At 31.2% G+C, this 15,964-nt stretch overlaps 1 protein-coding gene across 1 annotated transcript; it reads right to left on the bottom strand.

Annotated features, from left to right (window-relative positions):
• Positions 1-11,288: 11,288 nt before the first annotated feature.
• LOC138338523 (uncharacterized) lies at positions 11,289-12,298 on the bottom strand. The gene is made up of 3 exons (XM_069289492.1): positions 12,026-12,298; positions 11,701-11,832; positions 11,289-11,606 (listed from the first exon to the last, which is right to left on the bottom strand). The coding sequence occupies exons 1-3, from the start codon at positions 12,296-12,298 to the stop codon at positions 11,289-11,291; spliced, it is 723 nt and encodes a 240-aa protein (XP_069145593.1).
• Between the last annotated feature and the right edge of the window lie 3,666 nt (positions 12,299-15,964).

The raw sequence follows: 15,964 nt of genomic DNA, 5'->3' as shown, positions 1-15,964 counted from the left end.
GCATCAAACCAACAAATTATGATCAGATTTTCTTTCTGTTGATTTATGATCAAGGATCAAATATTTTTTATCTGATTATTTTGGAATGTAGTATATAATCAATGAATATACAATGATGCACAAAGATAGATTCTCCAAAAGATTGAGATATATATTAGTTTGTCTAACATAAGGGGGGGGGGGGGATTGGAAGCAACACAAGAGTTGTAAATACATCTATTGAATGTCCCTTGAGGATAAAGTCTATGACATGCATGAAGCATGATAGAATAATCAATTCTAAATAAAATAATCCTTGAAAAAAGGGGAAGGATCAAAGAATCTAAATGATCATAATAAGGATACAATGTGCTCTTTAAGATCTTACAACATAACACTTTATAAAACCTTATGAGAGGGATAGCTACCTAGAAATAATGAAGTGATGAGTTCTCAATAAGTTTGTCGTATTGTGAAGCAATGCAAAATGATATATCGTTGACGATATCTTTAATACAATAGCACGCAATATTGTAAAATATTATGAGGATATGAATTCTACATCTATTAAAGCATGCTTGTATAGAAATAATTATCAAGTGAAAAGTGGAATGATGCATCTTGGTAAGCGTAAAACTTATTTGAGTTGCAATCAAGGCACTAGAAGATGTCATACATCTAATATTGAATGTTGTTACTTGACAAAATTGAAAAGAAAATATCCAATGGGTTCAAAATCTAAAGCATATACAAGTTTTTGGAAAACTTGTTTATCATCCTCATAAGGATTAAATAGATTCAAAATGCATAGAGCATATTATGCAAGTTGATGACTGGAATTGAAACTGTTGGCAATACATTATTTGCTTAAAGAAGTTGAAGTAAGAAACTTGCTGAAATCTTTGACCCTGAAGGGAAGATTTATAAAAGCAGATAGAAGAAAACATATTTCATCATGGTTTTTCTACACTCATAAGCTCCCAAGAATGGTGATATCAACATGCAAGAGGTCTTTTCAAGTAATATTATTGTTGATTTATTCACCAAGTCTCTACCAACTATAACTTTCAAGAAGATGGTGCACAAGCTTGGAAAACGAAGATTCTAGTCTCTGAATTGATGTTCTCATAAGGGGGAGTTAATACGCGATGTACTCTTTTTTCCTCACAAGGTTTTGTCCCACTGGGTTTTCCTTGTAAGGTTTTTAATGAAGTATCCACAATGCATATTGTTAGATATGTGTACTCTTTTTCCTTCACTAGATTTTTTTCCCACTGGATTTTATCTAGTAAGATTTTAACGAGGCACATAATCTACTGACATTCAAGGGGGAGTGTTATAAACAATTGGTATTATAGTCAATGTCTAGTTATGTGGAGTCTTTGTAGGATATGGTTAGGATTCCTACTTGGGGACCAAGTAAGGTTTTCCCTATAAATAAAGGATTTTCTTTCATTGTAAATAATATTTGTGAAAGATCTATGAATCCTAAATATACTTCGAGAGAAATAAGAAGTCTTTTCTCTTCTCCCTACTTTCTTCTTCTTCTTCTAATTCCATATAGTTTCTTAACATTTGTATATTTATTCATTTCAGTAAATAAAGAAAAGATCTTGTTTCTAGACAAAGATTTATGCGACAGGGGTGTTCACGAGTCGGTTTGAATCGATTATTAGTCAAAATTAAAATCAAAATCAACTTAATTGGTTTTAAAATTATAAAAACCAAATCAAATATAATATACATTTATCGATTTGATGGTTATCTATTTCCATTTGATTTGGTTCGATTATTCGGTTATTAACCATACAAAAAAATAAAAAAAACAATTCATCAAAATGTGAAAAAAGTAATAAAAATCCATTCAAAAATAAAAATAGTTTAAATGACTTAAACTACTGAACTTTCAATCACTAAATTTACTATCAATAAAACTTTAAAATTCACTATATTGACCTAAAAGGAAGAGACAATAACATTTTCAGTCTCACAAAGATAGACACTCCTATACATGAAATCATTAACATAAATATTTTCATCTGGCATTTTTTATTTCAATAAGTAAATTATAAAGAAAATATAACAAAAATATTTACAAGATCTTTAAAATTGTTTTAAAAAACAATATATTAAGTATGTACATTAATAAAATACATGTATATAACTTAACGGTTCGGTTAAGTAATTTCTTTAGTTTTTCAAATAAAATAATTACCAAATCATGTACTATAAGTTTTCAAAAATCTAAATCAAACCAAACCAAATCAAATTAAAATATAATTGATTTTCTTTTATCGATTTGGTTCAATTTTTTTTATTTGGATCGATTTTTGTCCAAACTGTGAACAACTTTGACTCAAAAGACATTGAGGGGTAAACCGCACTAGGCAAGCTCTATTCGACAAGCTGGACTCAAAAGATATGAATGGTAAACCAGACTTGGCAAATTCTCTGTGACAGACTCGATTCAAAAGACATTGAGATGGATCAATCTCAGGTTATCCATATGGATGTCACACTCTAAACCAATTGAGTTATCCCAAAGGATAATGAAGAAACGATTACTCATTGATTTTTAATTTTACTCTTATTATTTTAATAACATATTGGAATACTATTATTTCTATTAGATTTTCAAAGGAGATAAATATAAATAATTTAGTAAAATCAAATATAATTTATTAAACTTATTTACTTTTTAATATCAAAATTAATAATGAATTTCATAAGTAACTTCATTATATTTTTAAAATAAAATTTAAAAAAATAATTAATTATATTTAAATATATAAATGACAAAAAATAAAGAAAGAATGTATATTTGATATTGTATGATAGTCAACAAGGAACGAGAATAGTGTGGCAAAGTGGGTCCTTTCATTAACGGTCACTTTTTAAATTTTGTGAACTCCGCCAAAATGTGTTGGCACATATAATTACCGTCACATGACACTCAGCTAAACTTGTCATCTTTCACCTCACCTTACTTTACTTGATAATTTAATACTTTAAATGTTTATTTTATTTATTCACTATTTAAAAAATAATTTTTATTCAACAATAATTATTATTTAAGGACTCTTTTCTGCATTTATAAAATATAAAATTTTAAATAGAGACCTCATGAGGTATCTACCATGAAATTTCTGGAAAAGTTAATGCAAAAAAGAGATCTCATGAGGTCTCTTTTTCTGGAAAAAAACTAGCAGCTAATTAATATTTCTGCGGCTTCTCCTCGCCTGTCATTCAGTACCCAAATCAAGCTCAAAGAGCTTCCAAAAAAATCAATTGAACCAATACATTTACTAAATATCTTCTTATCAACTCAATTGCAACTCACCTTCAAGATAATTCTATATTAAACAAAAACCATGATATCAATAAGTTATATAATATATTGCAATTTTATCATGTATTCACAAAACAAATAATTTCCATCACAAAATTATAATGTTAACAAAATTATTCATAAGTTAACCAAGATTATCTATCACAAGTCTAAACTTCACTAATGTGGTAATGTGTTTGCCACATAATCATCATTGTCTTCATCACTACTAGACTCATGTGTCATATTTCTTTGTTGATCATACGCTGAATATTGAGTAGGTTGAGATTGAGGAGGTCGAGGAGGGAAAGTGACATCACCGAAACAAGGGTGAATCCCTCTTGAAGCAAGTAATGCATCGAATTGAGCTTTAAGACTCGCAAACTGTAATTCCAATCGCCTTTCCCTAGCTCGTGATTCTTCGGCTTGGCTAGATAGCTAAACAATCTTTTGCTCCATAGCCAAATTTTTCTTCATCGATTCATTATGATATGAACTATTTAGGCCTTCAAACTCAAAAGAAAATTCATGAAAGGTTTTCTGCGGCATTTCATATGCATACCCATATCTACTCGGCTCAACAGTCAAGTCTAATCAAACTCTCTCAGAATGTTCTTGAATAAGTGGCATATCTCGATTTTCTTCCGGCAGAGTTTGTTGTAAATCCTCCAAAGCTTGAAGATATCGATTCTAAATTGAATGTTACTATATGAGAATATAAATTTAGAAAAATAAGTAATTATTTTTTTAAATTAGAAGCTTACATAGGTCATTTCAGCTCGCGGTTCAACCCACATGTATGGATCTTCCAGATTTTTCTTCTTTCTAATATGTGTTGCCTTAAATGCCTCAGCCTGAGTTATCGGTCTTCCTAGTTCCTTTTCCTACATATAAAAATAATAAAGATATAATCAAGAGTAATTAAATATTAATAGATAAAATATATAAAAACATAAAGAAAAATGATACACACCAAATTTCTCCTCACACTTCCTTGACTCTGACCCCTACTTGTGTGTAAGGAACAACCCTTAGTAGATGATCTTGCCTTTTTATCGATCTCACTCATCTGCTTAAATCTCGGATCATATTTCAAATGCACAAGTAATTTTGTCCAATCCGCCGATAGAACCCATCTAGGTTTCCTTCTATCTCTACGAGCTTTATTAAACAAACTAGCAAGAGAATGCGTAGCTTTCTTGTGAAAGTTTGCAGAAATTTTAGCCTCATGCATAGCTTTCTTGCGTAGCATTAGGAGCTTTTTCACCTTGATTAGCAAAATCAAAATCATAATGTACACCAAAAGCATCTTGAACCATGTCATCCATTCTATAATTTTGTGCATTAGAACTCACAGTGCTACTACTTGCACCATGAACATAATGTTGAAATAAATGAAAGTTATTATCAATTTCTCCATGACTAGTCTACACATCGTATTCTTTTTTAAATCCATTTCGATAGATATGAAGCTCAATAATATCTGATTTTTCATAATTCAAACATTGACATTTATTGGACACTTAATAATACCACTACATTGAAAAGGATCTACTGTCTTTGCATACTCCAAAAAACCAGTGACACCTCTTACAAATTCAGGTCTTAGCCCCATTCGACCAAAATTAGTCATATTATACATCAAACTACGATCCATCTACATAAGAATCACAAAATTAAATTTGTCAAGCACTAGATTATATAATAATTTACTGAAAAATAAATTGTAGAAATACAAATAGGGATTGGATAACGAGGCCTTGTGCAAATGATTTTTACTTATTGACCTACTTAGCAAATTTCTAAGTCTAATAAGATTAGTTTTAACATAATTCTAATACTATAGTAACAAGTTTAACTTATTGACCAACTTAACAAATTTCTATGTCTAATTAGTTTAGTTTTAACTTAATTCTAACATTATAGTCATAAATTTAACTTATTAACCAACTTAACAAATTTCTAAGTTCAATTAGTCTAGTTTTAACTTAATTCTAACACTATAGTTACAAATTTAACTTATTAACCAACTTAACAAATTATTAAGTCTAATTAGTTTAGTTTTTAACATAATTCTAACACTATAGTCACAAATTTAACTTATTAAACAACTTACCAACTTTCTAAGTTTAATTAGTTTAGTTTTACCTTAATTCTACTACTATAGTAACAAGTATAACTTATTAACCAACTTAACAAATTTCTAAGTCTACTTAGTTTAGTTTTAACTTAATTCTAACACTATAGTCACAAATTTAACTTATTAACCAGCTTAACAAATTTCTAAGTCTAATTAGTTTAGTTTTTACTTAATTCCAACTGTATAGTCACCAATGTAACTTATTAACCAACTTAACAACTTTCTAAGTCTAATAAGTTTAGTTTTAACTTAATTTCTAATACTATAGTAACAAGTTTAACTTATTAAACAACTTAACAACTTTCTAAGTTTAATTAGTTTAGTTTTACCTTAATACTAACACGATAGTCACAAATTTGTCATCAATAGGATCAACTAGTGTTGGTACTTATACTTAACAAAAATATTATTTCTAAATTTAAATCTAAGTGTCAACACTAGATGGACAAAAAATGATTTTCAATTGTCATCAATAAAATCAACTAGTGTTGGTACTTAAGCTTAACAAATAATTATTTCTAAATTTAAAGCTAAGTGTCAACACATATTTAAAGCTAAGTATCAATATTAGATGGGTACAACACATATTAGAAAACAATTGTACTTTATCTTTAGAAATTTATAATTACCATACCTTATCTCCTACTTTGATTAAAGAAGTATAATCTTGTATCAAGTTTTTTAGATGTTGAGCTTCCTTAGTGGCCTAGAAAGAAAAGAGGAAAAGAAGTTAACACTAGAAAAATAGAGTTTGAACTTGTTTACACACATGTTACATACAAGAAGCTCAAGTAGGGCATGAAGTCATACCCTTAAGTCATTTGTATTTTACTTTCAAAGTAGTTCAATTTGATTCACTAACATCAATAGTTCAACTCAAGTATGGATTCTCGCCAACCTACTAATTCACATTGAGTGAGAAAGTAGAGGATGTTAATTAAGTAGTTGACTATAAGTTATCAAACTTATTAATCAAGAATCAATAAAATCAAGGGGAGATGTACATACAAGAAGTGTCAAATCCTTCTAGCTAGTCAATTAAGTACTTCTATACTTATCTTTAGGCAAATGAAGCCAACAAATGATGACTACTTAATCGATTTTATGATTCTCAATTTTTTACTTTAAAATTGACTACTAAATACCAATAATGGTTAGCTGACGAAAATACATGTGCTACGTATGACATTCTTGCAGCTTTTGATGATGTCATAGCTATGGATGATGCAATAATACAGGGTAACATTCATTCTACTTACTACTTTTTAATTATTTTAAACACTTAGAATTACGAAAACCAACTATTTTGTTCTAAAAGTTCACCCGGAGTCAAAGGGATGGGGAGGCGCTGACCCACTGATGCTGCTGCACGACTCACTGATGTGCGGTTGTGATGGAGGCAGCATCGGCAGAGATGGAGGCAGTGCGACCTCCAACTGCTGAAGCACGACTACAGATGGGGGCGACTTTCCCGTTCAGAGAAGATGACATAGAAGGTTAGCCGGTCGGAGCATAGGTTGTGGGTGGCACCTGTCGGAGCAGCGCAATTAGCGGTGCCGGTCGGTTAAAGGAGTCGTGTCTATTTCTTTGCCCGTGAGAGAGGACGATGAGAGAGAGAGGAGTAAGAGAGAGAAAAATTTGACTAGGATTTTCATATTTTTGTTTTAAGAGACTCACGAGATCTCTTATATTTTAATTCTTTATTTAATAAATTTGACTGATAAAAGAAATATTATTTAAACTAAATTATTGTTTTTAGTTTAACAAGTAGAGACCTCACGAGGTCTCTAATTTTATGGGAATCAGACTAAAAAATTAAAGAATTAAAATAAGTCACTTATAGCAAAAAATAAATTCATGAAATCGACCTCATGAGGTCTCTCCAACTTAGAAAAAAATTAAAAAATTATTGATACAAATAACGACCTCATTAGGTCTCTTATTATAGACCTATTTTTTATGTTTCCTTTTCTAGGTCTCTTTTTGCCCTTTTTTAGTTGTGTTGGTGAATATAAATGGTAAAGTAGAAACTGATTTAAAGTAATACAAATATTGTTGGTGAGAATAATTCTTATATGAGATATGAATGGTTTTAAAAGTAATAATATGGATTTTAAATTTTATTTACATATGAAATAAATGGTTAAGGTATAAATGTGGGAGGGGGTGGGGGTTGCAAAATATAAACTTGTATGTCAATTTTGTATTTAAAATTCTCAAAATGTTATGAAACTACAGAATAAGAAGAAGAAACTAGAGAGAAGAGAGGACTTATTATTTCTCTTGATGAGTGACTTTACAATGAAGATGAACCCTATATTTATAGGGAAAATCTAACTTGGTCCCCATGTAGGGCCTTTAACTATATCCTAAAAGGATTCCACATGATAGACATTCACTATAATACAAATACTTTATAACACTCTCCCTGAATGTCTAATTCATAAATGATGTGCCTTGTCAAAAACCTTACTAAAATAAACTTTAAGAAAAGAAAAACTCTAGTAAAGGAAAATAGTACACATATCTATTAATACACATCTAGGGTGCCTCATTAAAAACCTTACAAGGAAAATCTAGTGGGAAAAAACCTCGTAAGGGAAAAAGAGTACAACGTATATCAACTCCCGCTAATGAGAACATCAATCCAGAGACTTGAGTCTTCACATTCCAAGATTGTGCACCATCTTCTTGAAAGTTGCAGTTGGTAGAGACTTGGTGAATAGATCAACCACATTGTCATTTGAACGAATTTGTTCCACATTTATATCACCATTCTTTTGAAGTTCATGTGTATAGAAAAACTTTGGTAAAATGTGTCTTGTTCTATCTCCTTTTATGAATCCTCCCTTAGTTGTGTTATGCATGCTGCATTATCTTCATATATAAAGTGGTAGGTGTTTTATCACACTTCAAACCACATTTCTCTCGAATGAGATGCATCATAGATCTTAACCACACACATGCTCTACTTGATTCATGAATAACTATTATCTCAGCATGATTAGGTGAAGTGGCTATGATGGACTGTTTTGTAAATCTCCAAGATATGGCAGTCCCCCCCACATTTAAACATGTAGTCTGTTTGCGATCGAGCTAGGTGTGAATCAGATAAATATCCCACATCAGCATAATTCAATAATATTGGGGCTACAATTATTAGAATAAAATAAGTTCATATCAGTTGTCCCTTTAAGGTATCGCAAAATGTGTTTGATCCCATTCCAATGTCTCCTAAAAGAGCAGAACTATACCTTGCTAAAAAATTAACAGCAAAAACTATATTAGGCCTTGTAATATTAGCAAGATACATTAGTGTACCAATTGCACGAAGAAATGGTACTTCAGAACCAAGAATTTCCTCATCCTTTTCTTGAGGTCGGAATGGATCCTTATTCATATCAAGTGAACAAACAACCATCAAGTACTTAATGGATACGCTTCATCCATACAAAATCTTTTCAATAATTTTTCTGTGTAGGCAGATTGATGAACAAAAATATCATTTGTCAAATGCTCAATTCGCAAACCAAGACATAATTTTGTCCTTCCTAGATCTTTCTTCTCAAATTCGTTCTTTAAATAATCAATTGACTTTTGAAGATCTATTGGAGTTCCAATAAGATTTATGTCATCAACATAAACTTCAAGTACAACAAATTTCTATATTGTTTTCTTTATAAAGACACATGGACAAATTGCATCATTTATATAATATTTCTTAATTAAATACTCACTAAGACGGTTATACCACATGCGTCCAAATTGCTTGAAACCATATAATGATCTTTGCAATTTAATTGAATACATTTCTCGAGATTTTAAATTACATTATTTAGGCATCGCAAATCCTTTAGAAATTTCATGTATATCTCAGTATCAAGTGATCCATAAAGGTAGGTTGTAATTACATCCATCAAATGCATTTTAGGTTGCTCATGGAGTGTGAAACTAATGAGATAACACAACAATGTTATTGCATTCATAACAGATGAGTATGTCTCTTCATAATCGACGTCAGACCTTTGAAAAAATTTGTGTGCCACAAGGAGTGCTTTATACCTTTGTATTTTATTTTTCTCATTTCTTTTTTCGCACAAAAGTCCATTTATAACCAACAGGTTTAATACCATTAGGTGTTTGAACTATAGGTTCAAAAACTTCACGCTTGGCAAGTGAATTCAACTCTGATTGAATTAATTACTTCTTTCCATTTTGATCAATCATTTCTTTGTCGACATTCTATAACAAATTGAGATTCAAGATCCTCACTATCTTGCATGATATTTGTTGCAGCATTATATGCAAAGACATAATCAACCACTATTTCTGATCAATTAGTTTCAACATCTCTTAAATTTATGGATAGTTCATTATTTGCTTGAGTTTCAAGTTCATTGATTGTATCATGAATATCAGCATTACTCAATTTTGAACTTCCATATGAGATTCTTTCATAGTGTCATCTTGAAATTTAAGATTTCTTTTTCTAGGATTATGGTTTTTAGAATCCAATAGTCTACCATGCTTTAGGCGTGCTTTTGACTCATTAACTATAAAACTAGTGAATGGTCCTATAGGGATATCAATTCGAATTGGGACATTCTCTGCAGGAATATGTGATTTAATAATCCTTTTCAAATCTGTAAATGCGTTTGACATTTGATTTGTAATTTTCTGCAGATGAATAATCTTTTGTACTTCTTGCTCACAAATAGAAGAATTTGGATCAAGATGAGATAATGATAAATTTTTCCACAAAATTTCTCGTTTTATTTAACTATTCTCCCCCCTAATTTTGGGAAACCTGTCTCATGAAATCAACATTCTGCAAATCGAGCAGCAAACATGTCTCCAGTCATGGTTCAAGATAGCGAATAATGGAGGGTGACTCAAACCCAACATATATTCATAACTTCTTTGAGGGTCCGTCTTAGTGCGGTTTGGTGGTGTCACAGGCACTTGTATAACACATGCGAATATTTTTAGATGAGATATATTAGGTTGTTGACCCATAACCAATTGCAATGGAGAAAACTTATGATAACTTGTCGGTCTGAGACGAATAAGTGTTGCAGCATGCAATATTGCATGTCCCCACACAGAAGTGGGCAACCTAGTTTTCATAAGTAATGGTCTTGTTATTAATTGCAGACGTTTAATTAATGACTCAGAGAGACCATTTTGAGTATGAACATGAGCAACAGAGTGTTCAACTCTTCTTATCCCAATTGCTAAACAATAATCATTAAAAGATTTGGATGAAAACTCTACAACATTATCAAGACGAATGAACTTAATCTGATTATCAGAAAAGTGTGTCCTTAACCTTATTAGTTGTGCCAATAATTTTGCAAAAGTCAAGTTACGAGATGACAATAGGAGCACATGAGACCATTTAGAAGAAGCATCTACTAGAATCATAAAATATCTAAATTTATTGCTTACTCTAAGTAAAAACGAGTTGTTAGAAAAAAATAAAATAAAAATTATTATTTAATCTTAGTTAATAACATACTGCATATTCTTAACACTAGATCAAGTTAAAGACCTAATATAATACAAACACATGATAAATCTTAGTTAATAACAAACTGTATATTTTTTAACATTAAATCAAGTTAAAGACCTAATATAATACAAACACATGATAAATTATAGTATTTGACTAACACTATCTTATTAGAATCATATAAATAAATCAATAAAAAATGTATATTATTTAATTAAGATGGAACAAACTAATGAACTATAAAAATATGACTAAACTAATTTAAAATACTAATACTCATGCAAACAACTATCATTACATGAAATTTATTAATAACTACTACAAAAAAATCACTCTTCCATGTTCACAAAACCATCACCAATTAAGTGATCTATCTTTCCTTCAGGATGTGCGAAGAAATCTGCTACATCAAAGTGCGTGATGTCAACTTGATTTTCAAAGACCAAATTTGCCTCAAAATTTTTCTCTTTCTTCTTTAGAGATTCTTGATAATTCTCAACCAAGTGTTTGGGAGTACGACAATCACGTGCATAATGACCTCTTCCACCACATCGAAAACAACCTTTCCTAGTTGCTTCACGTTTCTCATCCTTTCTTTTTTTCTTTTTATTTGATGAATGATTAACACCAGGAAAAAAAATTATGTTCTGGACCATAATAACGACCACATCCACGATCACTACCACGATTAGGGTCGCGGCCTTTTCCACGCGTAGCATGGTGGGTGTACGCCTCATTCACATCAGGAAGTGGTTCAGATCCAGTAGGACGATTTTCATGATTTTTCAATAATAAATCATTATTTTGCCCAGCCACAAGAAGATGAGAAATTAGTTCAGAATACTTTTTGAAACCTTTCTCTCGATATTGTTGCTGCAAGAGCACATTCGAGGCATGAAAAGTAGAGAATGTTTTTTCCATCATATCAATCTCACTAACCGTTTCTCCACATAATTTCAACTGAGAAGTGATTCTGAACATGACAGATTTATACTCATGTATAGACTTAAAGTCTTGTAGCCTTAGATGCATCCAATCATATCGTGCCTTTTTTTGGATGTATGACCATCTTCAAGTGGTCATATCTTTCTTTTAGGTTTTTCCACAAAACAAGTGGATCCTTAACTGTTAGATATTCAATTTTTAGAATCTCGTCAAGATGATGATTCAAGAATATCATTGCTCGTGCACATTTTTGCTTTGATGCTTTATTTTCTTCTTTAATGGAGTCTCCATTACCCATTGTATCAAGGTGGATTTCAGCATCCAACACCCATGAGAGGTAGTTCCTGTCCAAACTTTGAAGGGCAACGAACTCTAGTTTCATAAGATTGACCATTAAAATTAAAAATAAAAGAATAAATAATACCTTATTAATTCTTCAAACCTAACCTTCACTTTTTGAGAAAGTAGGGTCTCCTGCTGAAAACGTGTTATGAAACTATAGAATAAGAAGAAAAAACTAGAGAGAAGATAAGACTTACTATTTCTCTTGATGAATGATTTTACAATGAAGATGAGCCCTCTATTTATAGGGGAAATCTAACTTGGTCTCCAAGTAAAACTCTTAACCATATCCTAAAAGGACTCAACATGATAGACATTCACTATAATACAAATACTTTATAACAAACATTTTTTTTGGAGAAATTAGAATTTCATCTTATGATATGAAATCGTGAGATAAAATCAATTTGAAATTGCATTTCTGAACATTTATTTCATCTTATGATTTCATATCGCGATATAAAATTGCATGTCCAAATGCCTACTTAATGAGTTTCAAATACAAATATGATTTTAAAAAATGTAAAAAAAGGGAGCACGATGCCATTTGCTTGCTATGCTTAAGATCATCTTCAACTCATCTCTATTTCACTATTTATTCTCTATATTTTAATTAAAATAAAGAATGATCTTTTCAGCCACTTTCTATTTTGCTCTCTACTATTCATTATACTCTCCACTATCCCTTTATAAAATGGAGAATAGAAAGTGAATTGAAGTGTGGTTGGAGAGCTCATCTCTAGTTTACTCTCTAAATATAGAGAATGAAGAGTAAAATAGAGGTGAGTTGGAGTAAAGAAATTGAGAATTAAAGCAAATTTGGATGAGCTTTATTCAATCATAACATCAACTTAAATACAAGTAATTGTAACTAACTTAATTAATTATACAGAAATACTTTAATAACTTATTGATTCTAAGGAACTACTCTTGGCAACTTATAAATAAGCTTAGATTCAAATAGTTAAACTAAATATACTTCTAACAAACTGATAACTATTGATAGCTAAATTTACTCATGATAATTACAATAATATCCTAACACACTCCCTCAAGTTAGGTGTGGTGGAACAACATCTAACTTGGATAAACATAAAAAAAAGGGAGGATTGGACAACGACTTAGTGAGAGTGTTTGCAACTTGATCCACGTAGGAAAGATATTTGACAATCACTCTGCCTGATTGTACATTGTTGCGGAGATAATAAAAGTGCATTGCAATGTGCTTCATCATAGTGTAGAAGACTAGGTTTTTTCTGAGATACGAAACACCAATGTTATCATAAAAAATGTTTAGCGTTTGTGAGACTTGGTATCATAGTTCATTCAACAGGTTGTGGACCCAAGTAATCTTAGAGTGTGTTTTGTCTATTGATTTGTATTATGTTTGAATAGAAGATCGAGCAATTGATTGTTTCTTCCTAGAGGACCATTAGATAAGATTTGGTCCTCAGAAAATTATATGATTTTATTACACGAATCGCCCACCTAATCAGCATCGGCATACATATACAAATTCCTATCAGAATGACAAAAAATTTTGCAAATGAGATGTTGTTGATGGATTGAGCTATCAAAAAAGTCTTTTTACTGCCTTTCAGTGCTCCAAACTTGAGGATTGTGTAGACTAAGATAATTTGTTTATTGTAAATACAATATTAGAATGCGTAAATAATAAGTATTTTATATTACCTAGAGTGTATCGATACAGAGTTGTTTCGACAGGAGGTGAACCATCACCTGCTCTAAGTGGTGACTTGAGCACACATGTGTTGACATATCCACATCGGAGAGAATCTTAAGAATGTGTTAGGATAGTGATAAAAAATCTCATTGGGACCATGATTAACTTTGATCGTAAAAAATGACGAAGTTCACCAAAATTATTTAGGGAGAACCTGTCAGCTAATAAGTTGATGGCATGTCTTTGACAAGATTTTGGTGATTCCAAGTAATGAAAATATTTTCAACATACACCAATAGTAACCGCCTCAGATCTGAAGATAAAAAGAGAGCATTTGGTTCAGACTTAGCAAATTCGATATTATCAAATGAGACTTGACAGCCTTATACTAGGCATGTGGAACTTGTGTTTAGGTCATAAATAGCATTTTTAGACGACATATATGATTGCAAAATCATAGTTAACGTAGCCCTTTTATTGAGCTATGAATACTTGTTTCTCCTGTAAGTTACCTTGCAAAAATGCACTATTTACGTCAAGTTGGTGAACCTTCTAGTTACGTAGAGGGACTCGTAGACCACTACACTGGTGCCAAAAAACAATTTTTCTTTCCAAACTCAACTTTAAATTTTTGAGATGTCACAATATCTTCCCCTTAAAAACGTTCGTCCTCGAATAGGACTGATGCAAGCATGAATAAAGTAGACACAATTCAAACAACCCAATATGAATACAATTTATGCAAAAATGCACATAATCCAGGAATAATCACCTCAAGCTAAAACATATTTTGAAACAACTTTCATGAAACAATGTATGCATATAAAAAGTACGACTAAATGACCAAAACTCATGAATCTAAAAGAATGGACCATGAGGAACTTAATACCTAAACCTTGAATAGGAGCGGAGGGAAATATATGAGGATAATGGGACATCGCATTGACTTTGACCTCTCAAGTAGCACTCTCAACTAAATGATTCCTCCAAAGAGCTTTCACTATGCAACTTTGTTATTCTCAATTTCTGAATTTGACAATTCAAAATTTTAATTGGAACCTCTTCATAAGAAATACTCTCCTTAATACCAACACTTTTCAAAGGCACAATGGAAATAGGATCACCAACACACTTCTTCAACAACGATACATAGAACACTGAATGCATCAATACAAAATCAGAAGGAAAATCCAACTCATAAGCTACCTTATCAATACACCTCAAAAATCGATATATGCTCATATATCGGGGACTAAGATTTCTTTTTTATCCAAACCTCATCACAACCTTCATGAGTGATATTTTCAAGTAACCTTAGTCATCAACATCGAATTCAAGCTGTCTTTTTCTAACATCAATATTAGTTTTTCTCTTACTTGAGTCGTTTTAAATATTTCTCGAATAAGTCGAACCTTTTCCGTTGTCTCATGCACTAGCTTTGTAGCTATCAAAGTGAGCTCACCAACTTCAAACCAATCAATAGGTGATCTGTATCTTCTACCATAAAGAGCCTGAAACAGAGACATGTCAATTTTCTAATGGTTACTATGTTATGATTAAACTCAATCATCCCAATTAACCTTGAAGTCAATCACACAAGCTCTTAACATATCTTTCAACATCTAACTAGTATGCTCGGTTTGCCCATCAATTTGAGGAACTCGGTTTGATCATCAATTTGAGGATAAAATGTTGTACTAAGTTTATATCAGATAACAAGGCCTTTTTGAAAAAAAACTTTCAAAACTCAAAAAAATCTACCATCCATATATTTCTATTCATCACTGCCTTGAAGATTTTGTATGACCATAATAAGACGGGAAAATAAACCAACTATATATTTGTGGCCATTAAGGACCTATAGAAATGTGATTTCTTCATTTGAGAGGGAGAATTGTAAGAGATGACAAATTACTTTCTCATTGTGATTCACTTTCATAATCAAATGCAAATAAACGTGATCTTACTTAGAAATTCATGTAGAAATCTCACTTCTAGGACTTAGAGAAATCAAAGATTGTATTGATAATTGAT

This window comes from Solanum lycopersicum, chromosome 9, assembly GCF_036512215.1.
Source record: "Solanum lycopersicum chromosome 9, SLM_r2.1".
Lineage (NCBI taxonomy): Eukaryota > Viridiplantae > Streptophyta > Magnoliopsida > Solanales > Solanaceae > Solanum > Solanum lycopersicum.
The sequence above is the reverse complement of the archived record's forward strand: the minus strand, read 5'-3'. Positions and strand labels throughout refer to the sequence as shown.